The 20,666-nt window shown below is 35.4% G+C and overlaps 1 protein-coding gene across 21 annotated transcripts in view; it reads right to left on the bottom strand.

Annotated features, from left to right (window-relative positions):
- The window catches only part of ABI3BP (ABI family member 3 binding protein), a 301,260-nt gene that overhangs the window by 84,858 nt on the left and 195,736 nt on the right, over positions 1–20,666 (bottom strand). For 12 of the 21 annotated variants that reach the window (XM_027866372.1, XM_027866234.1, XM_027866358.1 and 9 more), the window contains 14 exons: positions 17,872–17,949; positions 17,255–17,302; positions 15,728–15,808; positions 14,451–14,498; positions 12,854–12,937; positions 11,593–11,640; positions 10,939–10,986; positions 9,322–9,405; positions 8,273–8,332; positions 7,588–7,689; positions 6,010–6,081; positions 2,853–2,945; positions 1,911–1,970; positions 321–392 (listed from right to left, as the gene is read on the bottom strand). In XM_027866372.1, the coding sequence (XP_027722173.1) occupies positions 321–392; positions 1,911–1,970; positions 2,853–2,945; positions 6,010–6,081; positions 7,588–7,689; positions 8,273–8,332; positions 9,322–9,405; positions 10,939–10,986; positions 11,593–11,640; positions 12,854–12,937; positions 14,451–14,498; positions 15,728–15,808; positions 17,255–17,302; positions 17,872–17,949 (978 nt within the window). The remainder of the gene's footprint in view (positions 1–320; positions 393–1,910; positions 1,971–2,852; positions 2,946–6,009; positions 6,082–7,587; positions 7,690–8,272; positions 8,333–9,321; positions 9,406–10,938; positions 10,987–11,592; positions 11,641–12,853; positions 12,938–14,450; positions 14,499–15,727; positions 15,809–17,254; positions 17,303–17,871; positions 17,950–20,666) is intronic. The other 9 variants (XM_027866247.1, XM_027866254.1, XM_027866280.1 and 6 more) reach the window with 9 other exon arrangements.

Here is a 20,666-nt window from a genome sequence, read left to right on the forward strand (position 1 = left end):
TAGTAGGCTACAAACTCCTTCAAAGGTATGTTTCCCACTTTATACTTATCCATAGAAAAAAATGAAAAAATAAATGAAAAAAAAAGGGTACTGATGTCAAATTAAAAAAGAAACAAGGACCACTACTCAATTTATACCTAGTTTTATAATATGTTATCTAAAATGTTATGTTTTATTTTATTTTTATTTATTTTGTTAAATGTTTCCCAATTACATTTTAATTTACTTCACCAAATGTTTGATACCTCTACCCAAGAGCACCTCACATATGATAGGCTCCCAATAAATATTTGTTCAACAAATGAAAACAATTCATTTACCAGCTTTGGTTTGTTGCTCATCGGGGCTCTGTGTTTTAGGTATAGGATGTGCATAATGTGTTTCTGCCGGAACTAGAGAGAAAAGGTCTTGTGTTATTCTAGTGTTAATCATCAGAGTTCATTAGTTAATGGGAGGAGGGTGTACCAAACATATTCCCATCATGTTCACACTGTATTTAAGTTAAAGCTAACATTAATTAAACATTAAAAACAAATGTACTTATAAGGACAATGACTATTTATGCAACATATGAAGAATACAAGTTAGATGTGCAAAAGAATGTGCAGGAAACCATGGTGCTGTAGACGATTGCTGTGAAGGACAAAGACACATGGAGGCAGGTGAGTGAGAGAGCAATTTCAAACTTGTATTTACAGGATCATAGATAAAAGAATTGGATGAGACCTCAGAAGCCATCTACTCTAATCCTTCATTTTATAGAGCAGCAATTTTCAAGCTTTTTAGTCTTTGGACCTCCTTACATTCTCAAAAATGATTGAAGAACACCCATTCCTTGACAAAGAGCTTCTTTTTCTGTGATTCTATCTATTGATATTTACCATATTTGAAATTAAGACATCTATGTATCATCATGAAGGTGGTTTTAACTTTGCAGACTCCCTAAAAGGGTCTTAGGGACCTCAGGGGTCCTCAGATCCCACTTTGAGAACCTTTGTTGACGCAGAAATCAAGGCTTATGGAGCTTAAGTGACTTGTCCAAGATCACACAAGGAGTAAGCGTTAGAGATAAGATTTGAACCACTGCTCTCTGACTCCAGACCCAGAGCTCTTTCCCCTGTACAATGTTATCTCTCTACTGGAGTAAAACAGACAGCATCATTAACTTATGTAGAGTTTTATTTTTGACTTATAATTTCAAATAGAGTACATAGAGAAAGGTTAGATTTTATTGAAGAAAAAATCGGTGGAAATTTTGGTGCTTAATGCATAAGCAATATCTTATAAGTAGTTATGTGAAGTATTTGTTATTTTCCAGGATGGGAAACACTCTTCACCATCATAGATTGCACCAACCCAAATACAACTGAGTAGATGAATACTATGCACCTGCTTGAGCCATAAAAATGTTAAATGACTTGTCCAGAGTCACACAGCTAGTAAATGCCAAGGGCAGGATTTGAACTCAGCTTCCTGAGTCCAAGCCCAGCACTCTACATATTATGACATGTGCCTCTAGATGGGATTCTTTTTACCTATTAGAAATAGTTGAGAGAATAAAAATAATGGTGTGTCTACCATGTTAATTAAATTTTAAATTAACTCAATACAATCAAATGTAATTTTAAAAATCCAATTATATTTCAAGATACAGTGTTGAAATGACTTTAAATATTGGACATGAAGTGAGGGTGGAATGTGCAATAAAACAGTGAATCTCACACAGCAGCAGAGAAGACTCTATCAGTGTTATATGAGTTACAACTCTCAAGATATAGTGGACCAGCAGAGATATAATGTGAAAGGCAAGACACCATAATAGATGAAAAAGTCACAGAGCACGAGGATTTGTAGCAATGAGATGAAAAAGCAGAAACTTGCGTGACCACCACTCAAGGGAGCATCATTACCTATGGTTGGCTTTGGTGACTCAGTGCTAAATGTAACGGATTCCAGTTCTATTTTAGAAACTAGCAAAAAACAACAACAAAAAAACACAGCACAAAATAACAATCAGATATGAAAAGAAACACCATCACTCTAAGTCAAGGGTTCTTAACTTTTTGTATGTGTCATGAACCTTTTAGTTAGACTGGTAAAGTCTACAAACCCCCTTCTAAGGATAATGTTTTTCAATGCATAAAATAAAACACGTAGATTACAAAGGAAACCAAGTATAATGAACTATCATTATCAAAATATTTTTTTAAAAAAGTCTACAGAGTCTAGATTAAGAACTGTAAGTAAAGTGCACAAATTCATTGGAGTGAGAAAAAAAATCAGAAATTCTATGGTGGAAGAAAAATGAAACTTTTGACTTAATAGCTAATCATCTCAATTTTACAGTGATTAGGAAGCTTTTATTCTCTTGCTCTTAATATATTGGTTGTTTACTTCTTAACTTGAACACAGACACCTCAAGGAACAAGAGATGCTAAACTTTGATGCATAATGAACATCACTCTTTCAGTTGCCTTGAAATTCTCTACTAGCATCATTCTACACACTGACTCAATATGCCTGTGAAAAATAGACACATTACTAATTCCATAATTCTCACAGACTAAAAGAGAGAAACTCCAACCAATTGTAAAGTGGACTGCAGCAGCAGCAGCATCACCACCAGAAACCCTTCGGGTAGCTGCCAGGATGAGCTTTACAACCTATGAGCTTCACAACATCCAAACAACTGTATTCAAGAGCAATTGTCCAAGACTCCAAACTTTAAGAGCAGACTTACTAAGGATAGCAATTACTTACAAATGCAGGAACACACACACACACACACACACACACACACGCGCGCACACACACACACACACACACACACACACACACACACACACATTTACCCGGTTTGGTTTGAGGTACGGGTAGAGTTGGAGTTGTTTTAAGCTTGAAATGTGAAGGTGACTTTGTTCGATTTTGTTTGCTTGGTTTGTGAGCTAAGGGAAGAAAGGATGGCATTACTGTCAGCATCATGGTAGAGAACACTTCAACTGAATGTTATGTAATATTCCTATCTACTTTTCTCTATACAGACTTTACCTGTAGCTGCTGTTGTTTTAAAATATTCTTTTGCACCTGAAGAAGTTTTTTCCATCCTTAATGTTTCCCCCCAGAATGTTTAGGCAAAATTAACGTTAGAAGTTTTGCTTGAATTCTCTTCGAACTTATTTTGCAACCCCTTCTCACACACTAAAAACCTTAAATAGGTAACTAAAAAAATATAGAATTGAAAAAATAAACTGGGAAACTTTATTCCAAAGAATTAAAGGATGATATTATTTAATTCTCTATTTCAAGTTAATTAAAATTAAATTTCCACTCATTATATTAGTAATCTAATTATCAATATAAATGTTAATATTTTAATAATTTAATGTTATGTATATATTAAATGCATATCACAATACATTAATATAATAGATGAATAATTATATAATTATTTAATATAATTTAATATTTTAATATAGTATTGATATTTTCTAATATTACTTAATCATTTTGGTGATTATAGGTACCAATAACAAAATTTCCTTCATCACCAATGTGGAACTTCCTATTTTTCCTCTACAATTGATATTCTTTCCTTCCCTGGTTTCTGAATACTAAAAGATTGAACACAAAAATCCTAAAGTGATACAGTAATAAAGTTCAATACTCAGAACAACGATTTAACTGGTATGTGGGTACTTCTGTCATTGAAACAGACTGAACACTGGCCATGACTTCTTGTCCTGTGTAGTTATTTTCCATGTACTGAACAGAGCCTTGAAGGTCATTGAGGTCAATCCTGTCATTTTATAGATGGAAAAAAAGAGACCTAGCAAGGTTAGGTGATTTGTCCAGAGTTACACAGCTAGTGTCTGAGGAAGGGTTTGAATTCAAGTCTTCCTGACTCCAAATCTATCATTCTATCCATTCATTACACTGTTGCAGGATTTTCCTAACATGCTAGATATCTTCTTTTGTATCTTTTAATATTTTGTGGACACCAGTGCCACATAACTAGGTCATCTACTTTCTTAATAATAAAATTCCTGGATGACATATTTTATGTCACCTCTTGTGTACAATTCACTGGAAACAGTTCAGTCTACACCCACCCACCATATGTGTTCTCCATTGTCTTTTGAGTCTCCTGCAACACTGATTCTTTGGACACCGTGATGTTCCATTATTTCTAGCCAGATAGCACCATTAAGAAATATTAGTGTTAAAAAGATGGGCTTACTAAGCAACAGCTTGGGATCACAAAATGTATTGCACTGTTTTTCAAATGAAATCCAACCTATTCTCTTCTGGGACCAGTTCTTCTGGGCCCATGTGTTATGAATAACCAAGATCAAGATATTTATGGACTAACAGCATCCTGTCCAATAGTGTGTCATGATCTGGGCAATATTCATTCATCAGCTACTTGATTTATCCTGTGTGAATAACCAAGTTAATCTTGTTTGGCCATGACTCTCATTGAAGAGATCCATAGTATTCTGGGGTTTGATGTAGTCAGCACAATAGCCACAAGTAGGATCATGTGGAAAACCTCATTTTTTTAAAATAGAGAATCCCTCTTCTATGTAATCTCTGCACGGAATATCCTCTGAGACAGTGGAAAGCACATTTTGCAAGGGCATGTCTCTTTGTTTTATGCTTTGGTTAATAGAGATAGAGGATTATTGAAAAATTATTTCTGTGCTCCTATCTATCAAGAATTCTTAGCAAATACCTGACAGACATTTTGTTGGAAGAGAGCCTTAAAGGCTGTAGTACTGAAACAAATGTGTGGTTTTTTTAAATAAAAATAATAATCAACAAACAATAACCACAGCAGGATTTTATATTCATTTCTGTTAGTCAATTGGCTGACAATGATGTTGTGTTGTTCTGTGGGGAATTGTCTATAAAAGCCTACTCGTTTTCCAGGATTTTTCATCAAGGGTACCTTTGATATGTGCATAGACCATTATGAAGATTTTTTTTTTCAAAATAAGGAAGTAAACATATGAGTTAATAGTAAAGACACATCTTCTAAGTCATTCTTCTTTCATGTTAATACTATCCTTGATGTCATCTTTTGGAAATTTCTCCATTTTGAGATAACTTGAAAATTAATGCATGAATGCTTTTAAAATTGCATTGTCTCTAGCATAAATTTCTTTTCTATATATTTGTGTTCTCTCAATATTTCTTCTCTCTCTATATATATATATATTCTCTCTCTCTATATATATATTTTTCTATATATATTCACTGATATGAGTAAAGCAGTGCAAAGAAATTGGCAAATCTATTCCTTTTCACTTTCATTTGTTGAAGTGAAATGATTCAACTGATTTTAAAAATCAAAGTAATAAACTAAACTTAATAGTCAGATATTAATGTTGTATAAATAATCATGTCAGCCATTTTAAATTTGAGTATTTCTAATTTAAGGAAGATCTAATTTACGAGTTAAAATTTGCAATAATATAGGTTGATACAGTAGAATTTTCTCTATAACTTTTACTGAATTGTGTTCCCATACCTTTCTCAATAAGAGAGCCATGAACTCAGCCAAATCACTAAATATCATCATAGATTTTTGATAATGATAAAATACAGTTAATGAAAAATATGTCAAAGGGAAAAGTCAAATCTACTTGAAGAGGTTCGTTTAAAGATGCATTCAATCCTCTAAAACAGCAGATACGGCTTATCGAAAGCCACATATCTGAAAGATAAGAATCATTCTTTCTGTACATGTTTAGACATGTTTGTGGGTTTCAAATTTTTTGTGTGAGTGGGAGTCATACAAAAGATTATGACATTCAGGAAAATACGTTGATATAAAAGTGCAATGCAGAACAATTTTCACTGGAGTGTTTAGAGATAGTCATTAAACATATAATCCTTTTTCATTTTTATACTTGTGAATTTTTTTAAGCTTCAAGAGCATTTCATAATTAAATTCATTTAGAGAGCCCTACCCTAACAAAAAAAAAAAAAAAGAAAACATCTATTTACCAGGTGTAATTGGTGGTTTCTCTAGGCGTGGTGATGTTGTTTGGAAAAGATTAGTTTGCACTTCTATGGGAGCTGAAAGAAAACATCTATGTTGTTAAAATAAGCACGAGCATCATATTCTATATAAATAAGTGGGCATAATGCCATAAATAGGCATAATATGAGTAGCCAAAGTAATCCTTGCCAAGCTTGTTAAGAAGTCAGCTTTGTAAATAAGCTGTCTTAAGACAACAGGGCAGTGGACTCTCAGAATGGTAGGCTACAGAATGCTTCTCTGTCCTGAGCAGGGAAAGATCATGTCATGATCTGATGCAGAACTCTACAGACAGAACCAAGAGAAAAATAGAAACAAGAATGAAAAGAAAAACAACACTAAAGGTCATTGGAATGAAGATTAATGTAATGATCAATCTTGAGTCCAGAGGCCTGATGATGAAACATGCCTCCCTCTTTTTGCTAGGAGAATCATGCGCGTGGAATGAAGGTGAATGCTGTCAGACCCGTTCAGTGGGTCTGGTTGGTTTGTTTAACTATTTCAATGTTACAAGTTATTGGGAAGTGACGGTGATGCTAAAAACAATAAAATATTTTTTAAAGGAAGGAAATAGGAAGGAGAAAGGGGGAAGATGGGAAAAGGAGACAGAAAGAAGGGTTAAAAACTTCTCCCCACCCTAAACTAATCCAATTGCTACAAATCAAGGCCTGTCTTCTCCATGATTTTCCAGACCACAACGAATTTTTCCTTTTCTAATCACTCATACATTTTCACCTTTTAAATTTTGTATTCTGTTTATTTGTCTATGTGTCTTTTCATCCTTCCTGCATTACAAGTTTCTCAAGCAAAGAACTACATTTAACCTTGCTGTGTATCCCTCTGAATACTTTGTACATGAGCAGGGCTTATTAAATATTTGTTAAATAAATGAATGAGTATTAACTAGGCACCTAGAACTTGAGTTTAAAGCAAACAATCCACAACCTTGCATGTGGACATATATTACTTTATATTATCGTTTCATGTGTGCAAACCTGATTTCCCTAAATAGACTATAAATTCCCTAAAACCAGAGAATAAGTTTACTACTCCTTTTGTAACCCCCAATAGTTTTTCATGGTTTCAAGAATAATGACAGATAATGAAGAAATGCTTTTTGGATTTAAATGAGCCTTTTGGCTACGTACTTTTGATACTTTGTCATAGAAATAATTTTACAATATGCAAAGAGAAGATTATCACTTAATTTCTCACAGTCACTGAGAATGATTTCAAAACAACAACAACAACAACAACAACAACAGAAATCTAAATAGGGCAGAAAGCATAGACAATTCAGCTAAGACATAAGACCCTGTCTAACCCCAATGCAGATTGGTCTGATTTAATCTTGTGGTTTGGGATTGACTGGGACCCTATTTTTCACCTGAAGTAGCTGTCAACCATGCTGTGTGTCACCAATTCTCTTAAGAAGTATAGTATTAGTGAGAACTGCCTCATATGCTCCTCATCAGCTATTTGCTATTTGCCTTAAAGCTGTGAACTGCTACTCCCTCTACTCCAATACCAAATGACACATTTACCAGGTTTGGTTTGAGGTGCTTCAGGACGTGGTGTAGTAGTTTGGGGTAGATGTGAGCCTGGGCGTGGACGAGGACGCCGTGTCATTGTAGGCACTTTGGGTGCTAGAGAAAGAAAATGCTTAGTTATTTAAGTTATGGTGGCCCTAGAAACTGTGGATAAGATTAGATATATGCCTGCATTTCCCAGTGCTCATTAGATAACATAAAATTCATGCAGTTCTTAAGAAGATGGAGAGTGAGAGGCCTAAAGGGACTTCAAGGAATCTCATAGTAGTAGAATAAAAAAAGCTTATTGGTCTAAATATGTACCAGAGACAGATACACCCCTAATCTTGTCTGGAATTCACCTTCCAAAGAGAATACTGTATAAATAAAAACACAAGACAGGAGAAAGACATGGAGCACTTTTAAGCCTAGAGATGAGTTAGATAGATTGCCTGAAAATACATATTATCTCAGCTCCATTAAAAACAACACTAATGGCAGCAGGTGACTTATCTTAAGAGACTTCAACATCCTTAAGATGAGTTAATATAGCTGAATGGTAACACATACAATTGCATGGCAGCTTCATAAAATCAGTGAACCTATGATGATGATGATGATGATGATGATGGATATGGGTCTGACAATGAATGAGTAGGAAAAGCACATATAATTTTATTCGACGAAGGACATCAATTACCTAATGTTGTTACTGGAGTCACAGTTCTAAGGGTGGCAGGTTCTAAAGCTGTAGTAGGAACTGATATAAATAGATAAATTAATTTTTTCAAAAAACTGAAATAGAGACATCTAAAAGCTTACAAAAGGCCAGACATTTCACTTGAATATCAATCTTACTAGAATGTAATGCTGATCCTCAAGGTACTAAAGAATTGTGCCTTTTTTTATACTTCTGAGCTGAGTAAAAGCAAACATCTGGTTTCTGAAGATACGAATAAACTGTGGCTAGGTACCAATTCATCTCATAAAAGAACCACATCCCCTGGATTGTACTAAGCATCCCTATAAGGTCAGCTAGAACTTTTCCCAGATTTCTAGTGATCTGATGCCAGCTGACATGGACAACTTATGAAAAAAAACCCTTTGGATCTTCACCCATTAAATACTCTGGGAGAGAAAATGATATATAAGCAAAGATCATTAAAGTTTCTGATTGGTACTTTAGTCTCTGAAGGATTTTATTCCATTAATTTTCCTGTGGGGATAGGGCACTCTGCCCACTAACTACTGGAGTGATCATTGAACATATCAGGGATGAAGGCAAATGTGTGCTTTTCTTTTATAAATAACCTGGCCCAGTTTCTCATTCACCCTTTTACATTATGTTGCCAGCCTGATAATTTGTAGAGGTTTCCTGAAACATTGAGAAATGGCATTTGAGGAGGAGGAGAAGAGAATAGAAATGGTTCTCCTTCATCAATTATGAATACGGTTCCCTAATCTATGTGAAGGAGAAAGGAGGAAAAAAAAAAGAGGTAAGGAGAATGGGTGAGGAAGGGGAAGCAGAGAGGAAGAGGCTGGGGTATAGTATGTTTGCTACTCCTATAGAAATGCCATTAAGGCTTAAGAAATAGCCAGCTTTTATGACTGTTTCCCGTTCCCTTCCTGTAGGAAGTTCAGAAAATGCATCAAGTATCCAGAAACCTAATCAAATGGACTTGTTACAAATGTCAGCCATCTAAAGCAAAAGATTCAACTTTGCTCAAAACACCAAAGACAACTTTTTACCAGATTTGGTCTGTGGTTTCTCTGGTTTCACTGTAGTTTTAAGTCTAGGATGCTTTTGATGAGGAGGCTTTGTTTTCATTTGAGCTGAAGACAGAAAGTAGTTGGATTATTTCACTAGTCAAAGTTAATGCTGTGACTAAAATTACACAGAAACCTTTACTATATAGGAATTGATCATAGCTTTAAAAAGACATGTGTAGGAGGTCATATCTTTTTTTTAGGTTTAATTTCCTTATTCCACTTATAGGTTGTTTTTTGTTTGTTTGTTTGCTTTTGGCAAGGCAATTAGGGTTAAGTGATTTGCCCAGGGCCGCACAGCTAGTAAATGTCAAGTGTCTTGTCTGAGATCCGATTTGAACTCAGGTCCTACTGACTGCCGGGCTGGTGCTCTATCCACTGCACCACCTAACTGCCTCTCCGGTTATGTTTTAAAAAAATCTCCAGACTACTTCTGGGTAAGGAAAAAGAAAGAAGAAATGAAGGTTTGTTTTTTTTTTTATTGCTTTATCCTTTTGACATATGGTAGATAACTTTTTTTTTGCACGGGGGAGAAGGTAGCTGTTTTTGATTTTTCTATTTGATTTGAATAATATCAAGATAGTGATCAAAGAATGAAATAGAAATTTTAATTTAAAACTCTGAGATTTCAGATTTAGGTAATTTCCAATCATCTTCTCAAGAATAAATAGCTATAATGCTTAGCTTTTTGCATAAGCTGCACTTAGGTTGAAAATCAGGGGAAGAAACTTGACCAAGAGCCAGGAAAATATGTAAAACAAGTAGGGAAATAAAGTTAAAAGGAATTAGCACACAGCCAACCTTTATAATAAAAGTTTTTGGTTAATTTTCCATTTGAATAATAACTGGGCAGAACACAAAAGACCTCGTTTTCAAGCCCCATGTTGGAAGCATAAAATTGAACTCAACAGTGAAAGCAAGGTAGATAAAACAAGTGAACAGAGGTAGCTAAGGCACAGAGTCGCAGTGGATAGAACACTCAATTTGCTGTTGGGAAGATCTATGTTCAAATCCTGCTTCACACACTTACTAAACATATGACCCTGGGCAAGTCACTTAACCCGTTTGCCTCAGTTTCCTCATTTGCAAAATGGAGATAATAGCCTCTACCTCCCAGAGTTGTTGTGAGGATCAAATACAATAATATTTGTAAAGTGCTTAAAACTCTGTCTAAATGCTAGCTATTATTATTGGAAGGAATTTATGTTTATTCAAGGAAAAGAAACAAAGCATCACCATTTTGAAAAAGGGATCAATTGGCCAGCTTTGTTTGGAACTCAGTTTTAGGAGGCATTTATTTTGGTCCCAGACAGATATACTTTTGATGACTTGATCTGATAGCTAGTTTTAGCTATGTGCCAGGGAATGAAGATGGCTTCCATGTGTGATTGCAGCAGGCTCTTTTTAAATGACAGGTATATTAAATCTTCTTCTCCAATAGCCATTTTAAAACGCCTCTTGGATAAGATGAAATTTTATGGGAACAAACAAAATAATGCATGGCAATCTCCCAGAAAAAAAGGTCTCCTATCAGAGATGCAGGAATGAGTAGAAGAAGCATATGAAACCAACTGGTAAGAGGTTGCAACATACAATTACCTAATGTTGTTGTTGGAGAATGAGTTATAACTGTCCCTGGTCCTGGGGCTGCAATAGCAACAGATAGATACAGATGGTTTTTCACAATGTAAAGTAGTTCAATTTTCCATTGAGTTGCTTTTACTTTATATTTGAACTCTCAGTGGAGGTCATTGGAGTGCTTTCGAATGAACACTCAATTCAGTGGCAAAGTGAATGCAATTCATCAAAATTACACCCTTCAGTTTTTGACGAACAATTTCCAGACATAGTTCCCATTCATCACAAAGATAAAGCCAACCAAAATGTAAAAAAAAAACCCAGACAGACAGACAATGAGGATGCTAAGATGAAGAAAATTCATGATGTGAATAGCGCAAATGACGCACGATTGTCCTAAGTTACTTTCCATATAAGAGTTCCAAACTTTGACTTATCCAAGCAGATAATGATGATGTTAAGACAAAGGTATATGATATAGCAGGATAATAGAGAAAAATTTCTAGTCATATCATAGAACTTTACTGAATAGTCTTCCTTTAATTATTAGTTATCATTACCAGAAAATATTCCTGAGGATGATGCAAAGGCAACATGGGGGATGGACCCCACCTATGAATGATGACTGCAGAGATGAAAAGGAAAAGCTGTGATAGATACTAATTCATGTTTTACCTATTATTGTTACCATGGCATCAGTTTTGAATGTTGCAGATTCCACGACTTCCCAAGAAAGAAGGAAAATACAAAAGGAAACCAAAAACACCCACATGAGTAACATAAAACACTGGAAAATTGCCCTAAGTCTAAAATCTTCCTTAGTATGGTTAAAGAGCATCTAACTTGTGTTTAATGTAAAATAGGTCAAATGATCCTTTTTATTTAAACCTGAGAAGCTAAGTTAAAAACTGGGTTCCAACGTAGAATTCAGGAACCTTCCTTCTTTTTCAAATATGTTCACTTGATTTGTCTGTCCTAAAATAAGACCTACTTTAAATAGTTAAAAATGATGAAACAAACATATTTGCGACACATTTTATCAAACTAGATAACATTTTCAGGTACAGTTTGCTTTTCTGATAATCTTTGGAACTGGGAAGTTTCATCTTTTCTTAAAGCTGAGGGATTGTTTTCAGCTGGTTTCCCTTCATTAATATACTTTCCTTTTCTGAGATCGATTGATCTATATCTAGGTCGATCAATCAGTCTCAGAAAAGGCATATATAGATGTGTGTACACAGTCACACACTAAACTATTTGAAATTTGAATGGTAAGACCGAGGGGAAATGAACCATATCTCAGGTCATGAGAGTAGCAAGTATGCAGCCTAGTAATGGGTGGGTATGAATGGAAGTTCCCTCATAATAGTAGCAAAAATTGATGGTTAGATCAAAGGAACAAAAGAGTGAACACTCTTCCTATGCTTTTTATCTTACCACCTTCCCTATGGAAGTGCATGGGAAGGGAGAAGGAGAAGTCATATATCGGGTATTCTGGATGCTGGTCCTTATCTATTTTTTTTTTTTTTGGTTGGGCAATGGGGGTTAAGTGACTTGCTCAGGGTCACACAGCTAGTAAGTGTTATGTGTCTGAGGCCAGATTTGAACTCAGGTCCTCCTGAATCCAGGGCCGGTGTCTATCCGCTATGCCACCTAGCTGCCCCCCTTATCTATTTTTTTAAAAATAGGACTTGTGTTTCATTGCTATAGGGAATTCCTGATGAGGATTCTCTCTTCAAACATGCAGACTAGCACCTGCTCTGCAACTTAAGAGCTTAAGTGACTTGTAGAGGTTCATAGAGACAGAATGTGTTAGAGGCAGGATTTGAACCCAGGACCACTTCTCCCCTAGTTCTATAATGACATTCCCTAATTTGTAACTTACAGGTTATAACTCATACTCTGAACTCTGCTAAATAATAAAGAACACATTTACCAGGTTTGATCTCTGGCACATCTGGACTTAGTGTGGTTTTAAGTTGGGGACCTGCATGTGGCGGTGATTTGTCCAACTGGGAAGCTAAAGAAAGAAGGCATCTACATTATTATGGTGAACAAGGATGAAAATAGCATATTGTTTTTTGACTGTTTCAGGTGCATATATCTTACCTTCCTACCTCAATTAAAAGCTCCTGGAGGTTATAGTTAATGTCATATATTTCTTTGCATTGCCTACTACTAACCACACAGTATACATTTAATAAATATCTATTGAATGTTGATTAATGACTGCTAAGGTTGAATGCCAAATTTCACTAATATTGGGGGTTATTTTTAGATGCATAAGACATTTTGGAAAGTTATTAAACTGAAACATTTTTAGTTTCTCAAAATATGATTGATATTAGAATTTTTAAGTTCCAAGATCAAGTATATATTAAAAGATTATAAACAATTCTAAAGTAACAATGTTATATAAACAATAATTGATTCATTTCTAGGAGACTTCTTCAAATAAGAAACCTAGATCTTCAAGGGAAAAAAGCCTGAAGATTCATAAGTTATTTTCAGATCATGTAAAATAAGGAACTGCCATCTTATGAAGTCATATAACCATCTCATGATCTAAAATTATGTAATTTTTGGTGGAAATTAACAACTGGATCAATGAACAACTGGACCAAAGTGACTTATATTTCAGTTGTGTCTGTCCTGTCTTTCTTAAGAACTAGAAAATTAAACCTAAGATAATTAAAATACAATTTTGATGCCAAAAGCCTTTCTAGTATTTATATAATAAGTAACTCAGTACTCATTGTGAGAGGCACAGAGCATGATATCTGGAGCCTGGAAAATTTATTGAACATTTTTTTGATAAGCCAAAATTTATTGTGAAAGAGATGAAGGGGAATCAAAGAAATCTCTGTGACAAAAAATACATTCATGGCTTATTTCTGATGAAAAATTCCAAAGGAAGAAAATCTCATCAATGTCTCATACTCACTCTTGGAAGAAATTTTGCTGACAGATGCACAGACACAGTTGGAAAGCAGAAGAGAACAAAAGGAGAGGCACGAAACAGTGGAGAGAGACATATACCAACGGTACTTAGCCACAGAAATTACCAGGTACATTTGATCACTTGGGAACCTTACTCAGTATTTCTATAAGCAGATTTAAGATGACATCCTTAAATAAATGTACTTATCACTCCACTCATTCATTGATAACACATATACATGTATGTATAAATTATGTATATGCATTGATACATTAATAAAACTAAGTGCTCAATAAGTTTGATACAAAAAAATCTTGATATTCTTCACATCCTAAGATTCTAGAAACTGAAAATCACCAAAAGCATTCCTACAGCTAAAGGAAAATACAGAGGTGTGCAGTACATAGAAAATGGTGCCAGGGTGAACAAATTGATGAAGTGCCTTTAGTAGAGGGTAGGAAATACACAACTTCGGGTGATGAATAAAAGATGGCAGGAGGGAAGAGGAAAGAGAATCGAGGACACCAACCACAAAAATCAAAAGGGGCAGTCAAAAGAACCATCAACTAAAGGGATCCAAATCTATTATTACCCAGAGTTGTCACCGATGCCTCTGTACTGTGTGTAACAGGTTCATATGCTGTATCATAAACAAAAACATGAAAATAAACTGACATATATAATTAAAACCAGAAAGTGATGCTCTAATTGGGGTTCTAAATAACGATAGCTTATATTGTATAACCCTTTTTGGTTTACAGAGCATCTTACAAACCTTATTTCATTTGAACCAACTGGTACTTAAATCAGAGTAAAATGAAGATTTATTTATTTTTAAATAAATTTATTCTAAATTTAAAAATTATTTTAAATCAAAATTAAATTAGAATGTATTCTAAATCTTCTAGGTAATGGATGAGCCAAAAACTAGTTCTATAGGACCTCAAGAACTTCCTTGAAAAGCTAGTTTATTACAGGTATATTATTACAAGACTACACACAGCAAATTAGAATCCTATTCATCTTTTCCTTTTTATCAGGAAGTTTCCTGATACACCTATTTATTACAAGACTCCATTCAGAGCAAATTAGAATCTTATTTGTCTTGTGCTGAATAAAAATTCTTTCAAAATCTGTTGAACTTTAAGCCTGATTCATAAATAGCAACTACTATTAAAATGACTTATTTAGAATATCAGAAGGGGTTTTCATCACTTTTGTTTTTTTATTTTGTTTTTGGTGAGGCAATAGGGGTTAAGTGACTTGCCCTGGGTCATACAGCTAGTAAGTGCCAAGTGTTTGAGGCCGGATTTGAACTCAGGGCCTCCTGATTCCAAGGCTGGAGCTCTATCCGCTGCACCGCCTAGCTGCCCCTGATTTTCATCACTTTTAAGGAAGGTAAAAACATGTCTATTTACTTTTCTTCCCTCCCCCCTACTATGCCTACAAATACATTATGTAAGCTATTGTGGACATTAAATAACAAATAGTAATGAACATTAATAGTCACTTTCAGAAAAATGTGAAGTCCAGATTTCATAAAAACCAAAGAGATTCTTTGATAGGGGTTCACATTGTGAAAAGATATGCACATGCTTAGGACAATAACCTACCAATATTTTCCCTAAAGGCTGTGCTTTCTAAGGTAGCATAATATTGAAAGTAGGCATTCCAGAGTGTTTAAAAGTTACTTACCATTTTTCACACATATTTGATCACTTAACATTTGTCAAACCAATATGGGAACTTTAAGCAGATATTGAACAAAATCATAGCAACTAGGTGAGTGCACACATTTACCATTCAAATTAGAAACACCTAGGCAGAAATCAAGATTTCTTGAACAAAAGTGTTGGAAATGAAGTTTACCAGATACGGTGTGTGCTGTAGATGTACGTGGTGTGGTTTTAGCCTTACGACCTTTAGGTTTGGACCCGCGTGGTTTGGAAGCTAAAGGAAAAATAGCGCTGAAGTTAGTGTAATAATCACAGATTGGAATTTTAAAACTAAACTTATTTATAATTCTCTTTCTTACTTCTAGATTAAGGCATGGAAAAACATGTTAATCAGATCTGATCTCTGGCACATCTGGACTAGGTGTGGTCTTTGCTTATTTTGATGGTTTTGACACTAAAACAAGAAAAGTTCTAGGATACAAGTGAGAAAATTCAAATTAAAGCTACATTAAAACACTACTTCATGACACACACCAAAGGAAAAATATTCTATAAATCTGATGAAAATATTGATATAAATACATAAAAGAGATGGACTTAACTAATTTTTGACCTAGTGATAACATTTTTTTTGGGGGGGGCAAGGCAATTGGGGTTAAGAGACTTGCCCAGAGTCACACATCTAGTAAATGTCAACTGGTCTGAGATTTGAACTCAGGTCCTCCTGACTCCAGGGCTGGTGCTCTATCCACTGTGCCACCTAGCTGCCCCTAGTAATACATTTTAAGTGAATATTTTAGTTTTTAGCTTCTACCTGAAGGTAAATCTTTTAAGAATATTCTAAAATAAAGTTGGATACAGAAACAAAGACATGAAATGATTTTTATCCATAAATAACCCAAAGAACATCAAAGTATGCAAGTTCAGGTTTTCTTGCTCATTTTTTAATATGATCATAAAAACACTGAAAAATCAGGGTGAAAAATTCACTAATTAGGTCTTCTAGAATAAATAACTGAAAACACTTGTTATTACATATGTCTGGCTACTCAGTTATGATTTTTTGCAGTTTTCCAAAGTAGGGTTATGGCACATCTCCTTGCAGATGCTGGGAAATAATAAAAGAATAACTACTAACGTGGCATCAATATCATTCCCCCCTTCCCCTGCTGTTTTGGAGCTTTTCTAATCTCATGTTATTAAGTCTAGGGTAATCTTTTTATTTGACTTATTATTGAGGATCAAGATTTATGAAAATAGAGGAATGCCATTCCTCAGAAAAACATGGATGAAAAACATAGAGTTTCATGCAGGTAAAGGGAGGAAGTCAGGGAGTAAAGCAACTCACTGGAGTCCATAGTGCCGCAATAAAAATCATTTGTCATTTTTTTTTCTTGCAGAAACCCTGACCTTGCCTGAAATTTAGCATTAAAAAGGCTTTGTCAAAGCTACAGTGCATATGATGGTAGGATGATATGTTAGTGATGATAATAAATTCATAGCTTCTTTGGATTTATCATAATATGATTCTTCTTTGAAGATAGTTATTTTCAGATGAAGATAAGAAAACCTCTAAGGGAAACATGAAATGATATGGTGAGAGAAGATGCTGCTGGACAAATACACAGAGTAGCAACAGCCCATGTGTTTGCCTGAAGGGATGAAGAGGAAAAAGGGAATGTGGCCATCCATTGAATCAGTACCAGGAGAGCAGAATTACCTATTGTAGTCTTTGTTGTTTCAGTTGTTAGTATAACTGGTTCCAGGGCTGTATCACAGGAACAAACCAAAAAACAAAACAAAACAAAACAAAAACAACAATACTGAGGAGGAAGGAATTATAGGAAGGCTATTTTCTTTAAAATTAACCATGTGTTTGTACACAAATAATCGATATCTCTCTTTTATTCAAAGTAACTTTTTTTCTACTATAAGAACTTTCCTCATGACCTTCAGGAAAGAGAGAAGCTCTGAACATCAAGTTCAATACTCACAAGCAAGAGGGGAAGTGGGGATAGAGGGCAATGCTCTTCTCTTTTCCAAGTATACAATTCTACCTTTTGCACAATTTTCCTCTCTTATTTACTTGTTAACAGGTTTGCCTCAAATTTGTTAGATGGCCTGCACCTATATAATGAGTATTTGTCTTCGATAAGAGATATTAAAAAATACCTTATGTATATTCTGGGAATACTGTCATTGGTTATCACTACGAGTGCTTAATCAGTGCAAAGAACAGTCATAATTGTGAGTGCATTGAATCTGATGCCTAAACCATTGGGTCACACTCTCTTCAACATGACAATCATTCTGCTAAAATAACAACAACACATTTACCAGGTTTGGTGGGGGGTGCTTTGGGACTAGATGTGGTTTTAGGACGCCGCCGACCCGGCCGTTTTGATTTTGGTGGAGCTGAAGGAAAAAAAACAATGCCTGATTATTGAAACTACCATAACTATGGAAACTTGCCAACGGGACCTCCATCTTTGAGGAATACTTGAGTTTTCCTTCTACTTATTGTGGAAGCATCTCAACTTGTATGGTTGCTTTGATGAGTTAGAAAAGAGCGCTTGAGGCAGATGGAGCGAGAAGGACGTGATGCAGGACGTGACCAGCCAGAAAAACGATCAAAGAAGACTGTTCATTGAAGCTCCCCGCTGTGGACTCATCTGTGCGCTTTCACAAAGCACCCCCAATTCTAGAACAACTCTTCCTCTCCTCTTTCCTGTTCTCTTTGCTTATCACCTCTGGACTACCTGAGATATTCCAGGCATTTTGGAGCCACGCTTACTTCTCCCATTCTCTTGTCCTCCTCCCCCTATTCCATAAAATTGTATTTAAACCATACCTTTAACCTGGCTAACTGCCTTTGCCTCCTACAGGAAGTAGGGGTTGCTCTTCTCCCTTAGGGGAGCAGGGCCTATGGCCTATGCTCCACCTTTCCACGTGGAGTAGAGCCCACTGCGGCTCTGCCTCACGCCCACTTGGGTGCATCACCCCAATAAATGCCTTTCTTTAACTTGGAGACTCTCCATGCGAATTCTTTCAGGACACTAGGACCCACATGTCTATTCCTCATCATTTCAGGTAGCACCTCAACATTCTTGGGGTCTACCCTGCACTCATCATTAATGGCTACAGAGAAGGTCTAAGTGAATTTTTTCACACTTGAACCATTCTCCCAAACCTGACCTCAACAGCTTTTTATCACTAGATTTCCAATGAAATAGGATCTTTCGAGATGGGTGATTGATTTTTCTCACAGGAAAAAAAGAAAGACCAGTGATTTTTTAAAATCATTAAATGAAAAACAAAAATGAGCATAGATGAAATAGAAGCAAGAAGAATTTCAAAGTGGTATGTTTAAAGGTACACAAGAAAGGTTATATGAAACTTTTAGGAATAAAAGTTCATGTTCCGTTTGGAACTCAGTTTTGGGGGGAGAAACCTTTTTAAATTTGTTTTGCTTTTTAAACTTTAAACCACAAGTACACTGACATATAACTTCAAACTTCATTTGAACACAGTTAATTTTTTATTACTTGAAATGCTGATTCAACCAACTTTAAAAAGAAAGGAAAAAATCAGAGTTTTCTCTGGCAATGAGATAGAAGCAATGATGAATTAATGTTAAAGGCATTAATGACTCATCGGGACAACTGAGAGATAATGTTCTGCAGAAGATAGGTTAGAACAATGGATTGAAAAGATGAGATGGATTTTAACAATGATGGTTGTGAGTGGATTGTAAGATATTATAAACAAAAAAGAATATTAAAGAAAGTCAACAGAGAAATTCACGACGAGGAGAAAAAAGGTGGGCCAATCCCAGTGCAAGATGGACAACCAATGAGAGAGATGGACGACGGACAGAGTATTAGATTTGGAATAAGAGTACTTGGGCTCTAATCTCTATGTGAAACACTCTGAGAAAATTACAGTTTCCTGTTTGAAACTGTAATTTTCTCAGAGTGTTAGATTAAACGGTTTTAAAGATCTTTTCCAGGTTAAAATCTATGAGCCTATGAGACTATGGACAGCCTTCATGCTCCACTGGCATCTTGTCAAGAAAATGTGCAAGCAGCATCAACAAGCACTTTGAGTAGAGCCCCTGTGGGTAACTTATGGGCGACCATTGATAAGTGCTGCATAGGATGGACAGGCATCAATTAATTATGTCAAATTCGTGGCTGAAGGAATATTACCACAGGAGAAATCACAATACATTTGTGTATTGGAGAAAATATACAGTTTTCCCTTCATGTTTTTCATTTTAAAAATCAATCACACAATTAGAGGAGGCAGCTAACGAGGTAGTTAGTGTACAGAAGATCTGGCACTATTGTTAAACTGCAAGCTTAATGAGTCAATAATGTAATGAGTACTGAAAATTTTATTGAGTTCTTAGGAGTATAGTGTTCATATAAAAAAGAGGAAACAGTTACATTGTACTCTCTTCTCTGGCCAGACCTCATCTGGAGGACTATATGCAGTGGGGAGTGGCATGTTTTAATGAAGTATTGATAAATGTTACTTAGATAAGGGACTATCAGGAGGTAAAGAACCTGGAAGTCATGTTATAAGAGAAATTGGTGAAACAATTGGGTATGTTTGGCCCAAAGAAAAAGTGTGGATATAATAAATATCTTTAAAAATGTTCTGTGAAGGGGGCAGCTAGGTGGCGCAGTGGATAGAGCACCGGCCCTGAAGTCAGGAAGACCTGAGTTCAAATCCAGCCTCCGACCAAACACTTGACACTCACTAGCTGTGTGACCTTGGGCAAGTCACTTAACCTCAATTGCTTAAAAATTAAAAAAAAACCAAAACAAAACAAAAAAAAAACAAAACAAAAATGTTCTGTGAAATATTATTCTGAATTACTGCAATGGGCACAACCATATTGAATGGATGGAAATTTTAGGGAGTGTAAGGAAGCACTTTCTAACAACTTGATGTGCCTATAAATAGAACTGCTTCACAAATCAGTGAGCTTGCCATCACAAAACATGTGGTAATAGACCATCTGAGAGGGATTCCTGCTTTGGGTAGATGACTGAACTAGATTACCTCAAAGATTCCTTCCAAACCTAAGGTTCTATATTCCTCGAGGTCTGGGAGTGCTTTGTTTT

Source organism: Vombatus ursinus, unplaced genomic scaffold, assembly GCF_900497805.2.
Source record: "Vombatus ursinus unplaced genomic scaffold, bare-nosed wombat genome assembly UNPS02001419.1, whole genome shotgun sequence".
NCBI classification, from domain to species: Eukaryota; Metazoa; Chordata; class Mammalia; order Diprotodontia; family Vombatidae; genus Vombatus; species Vombatus ursinus.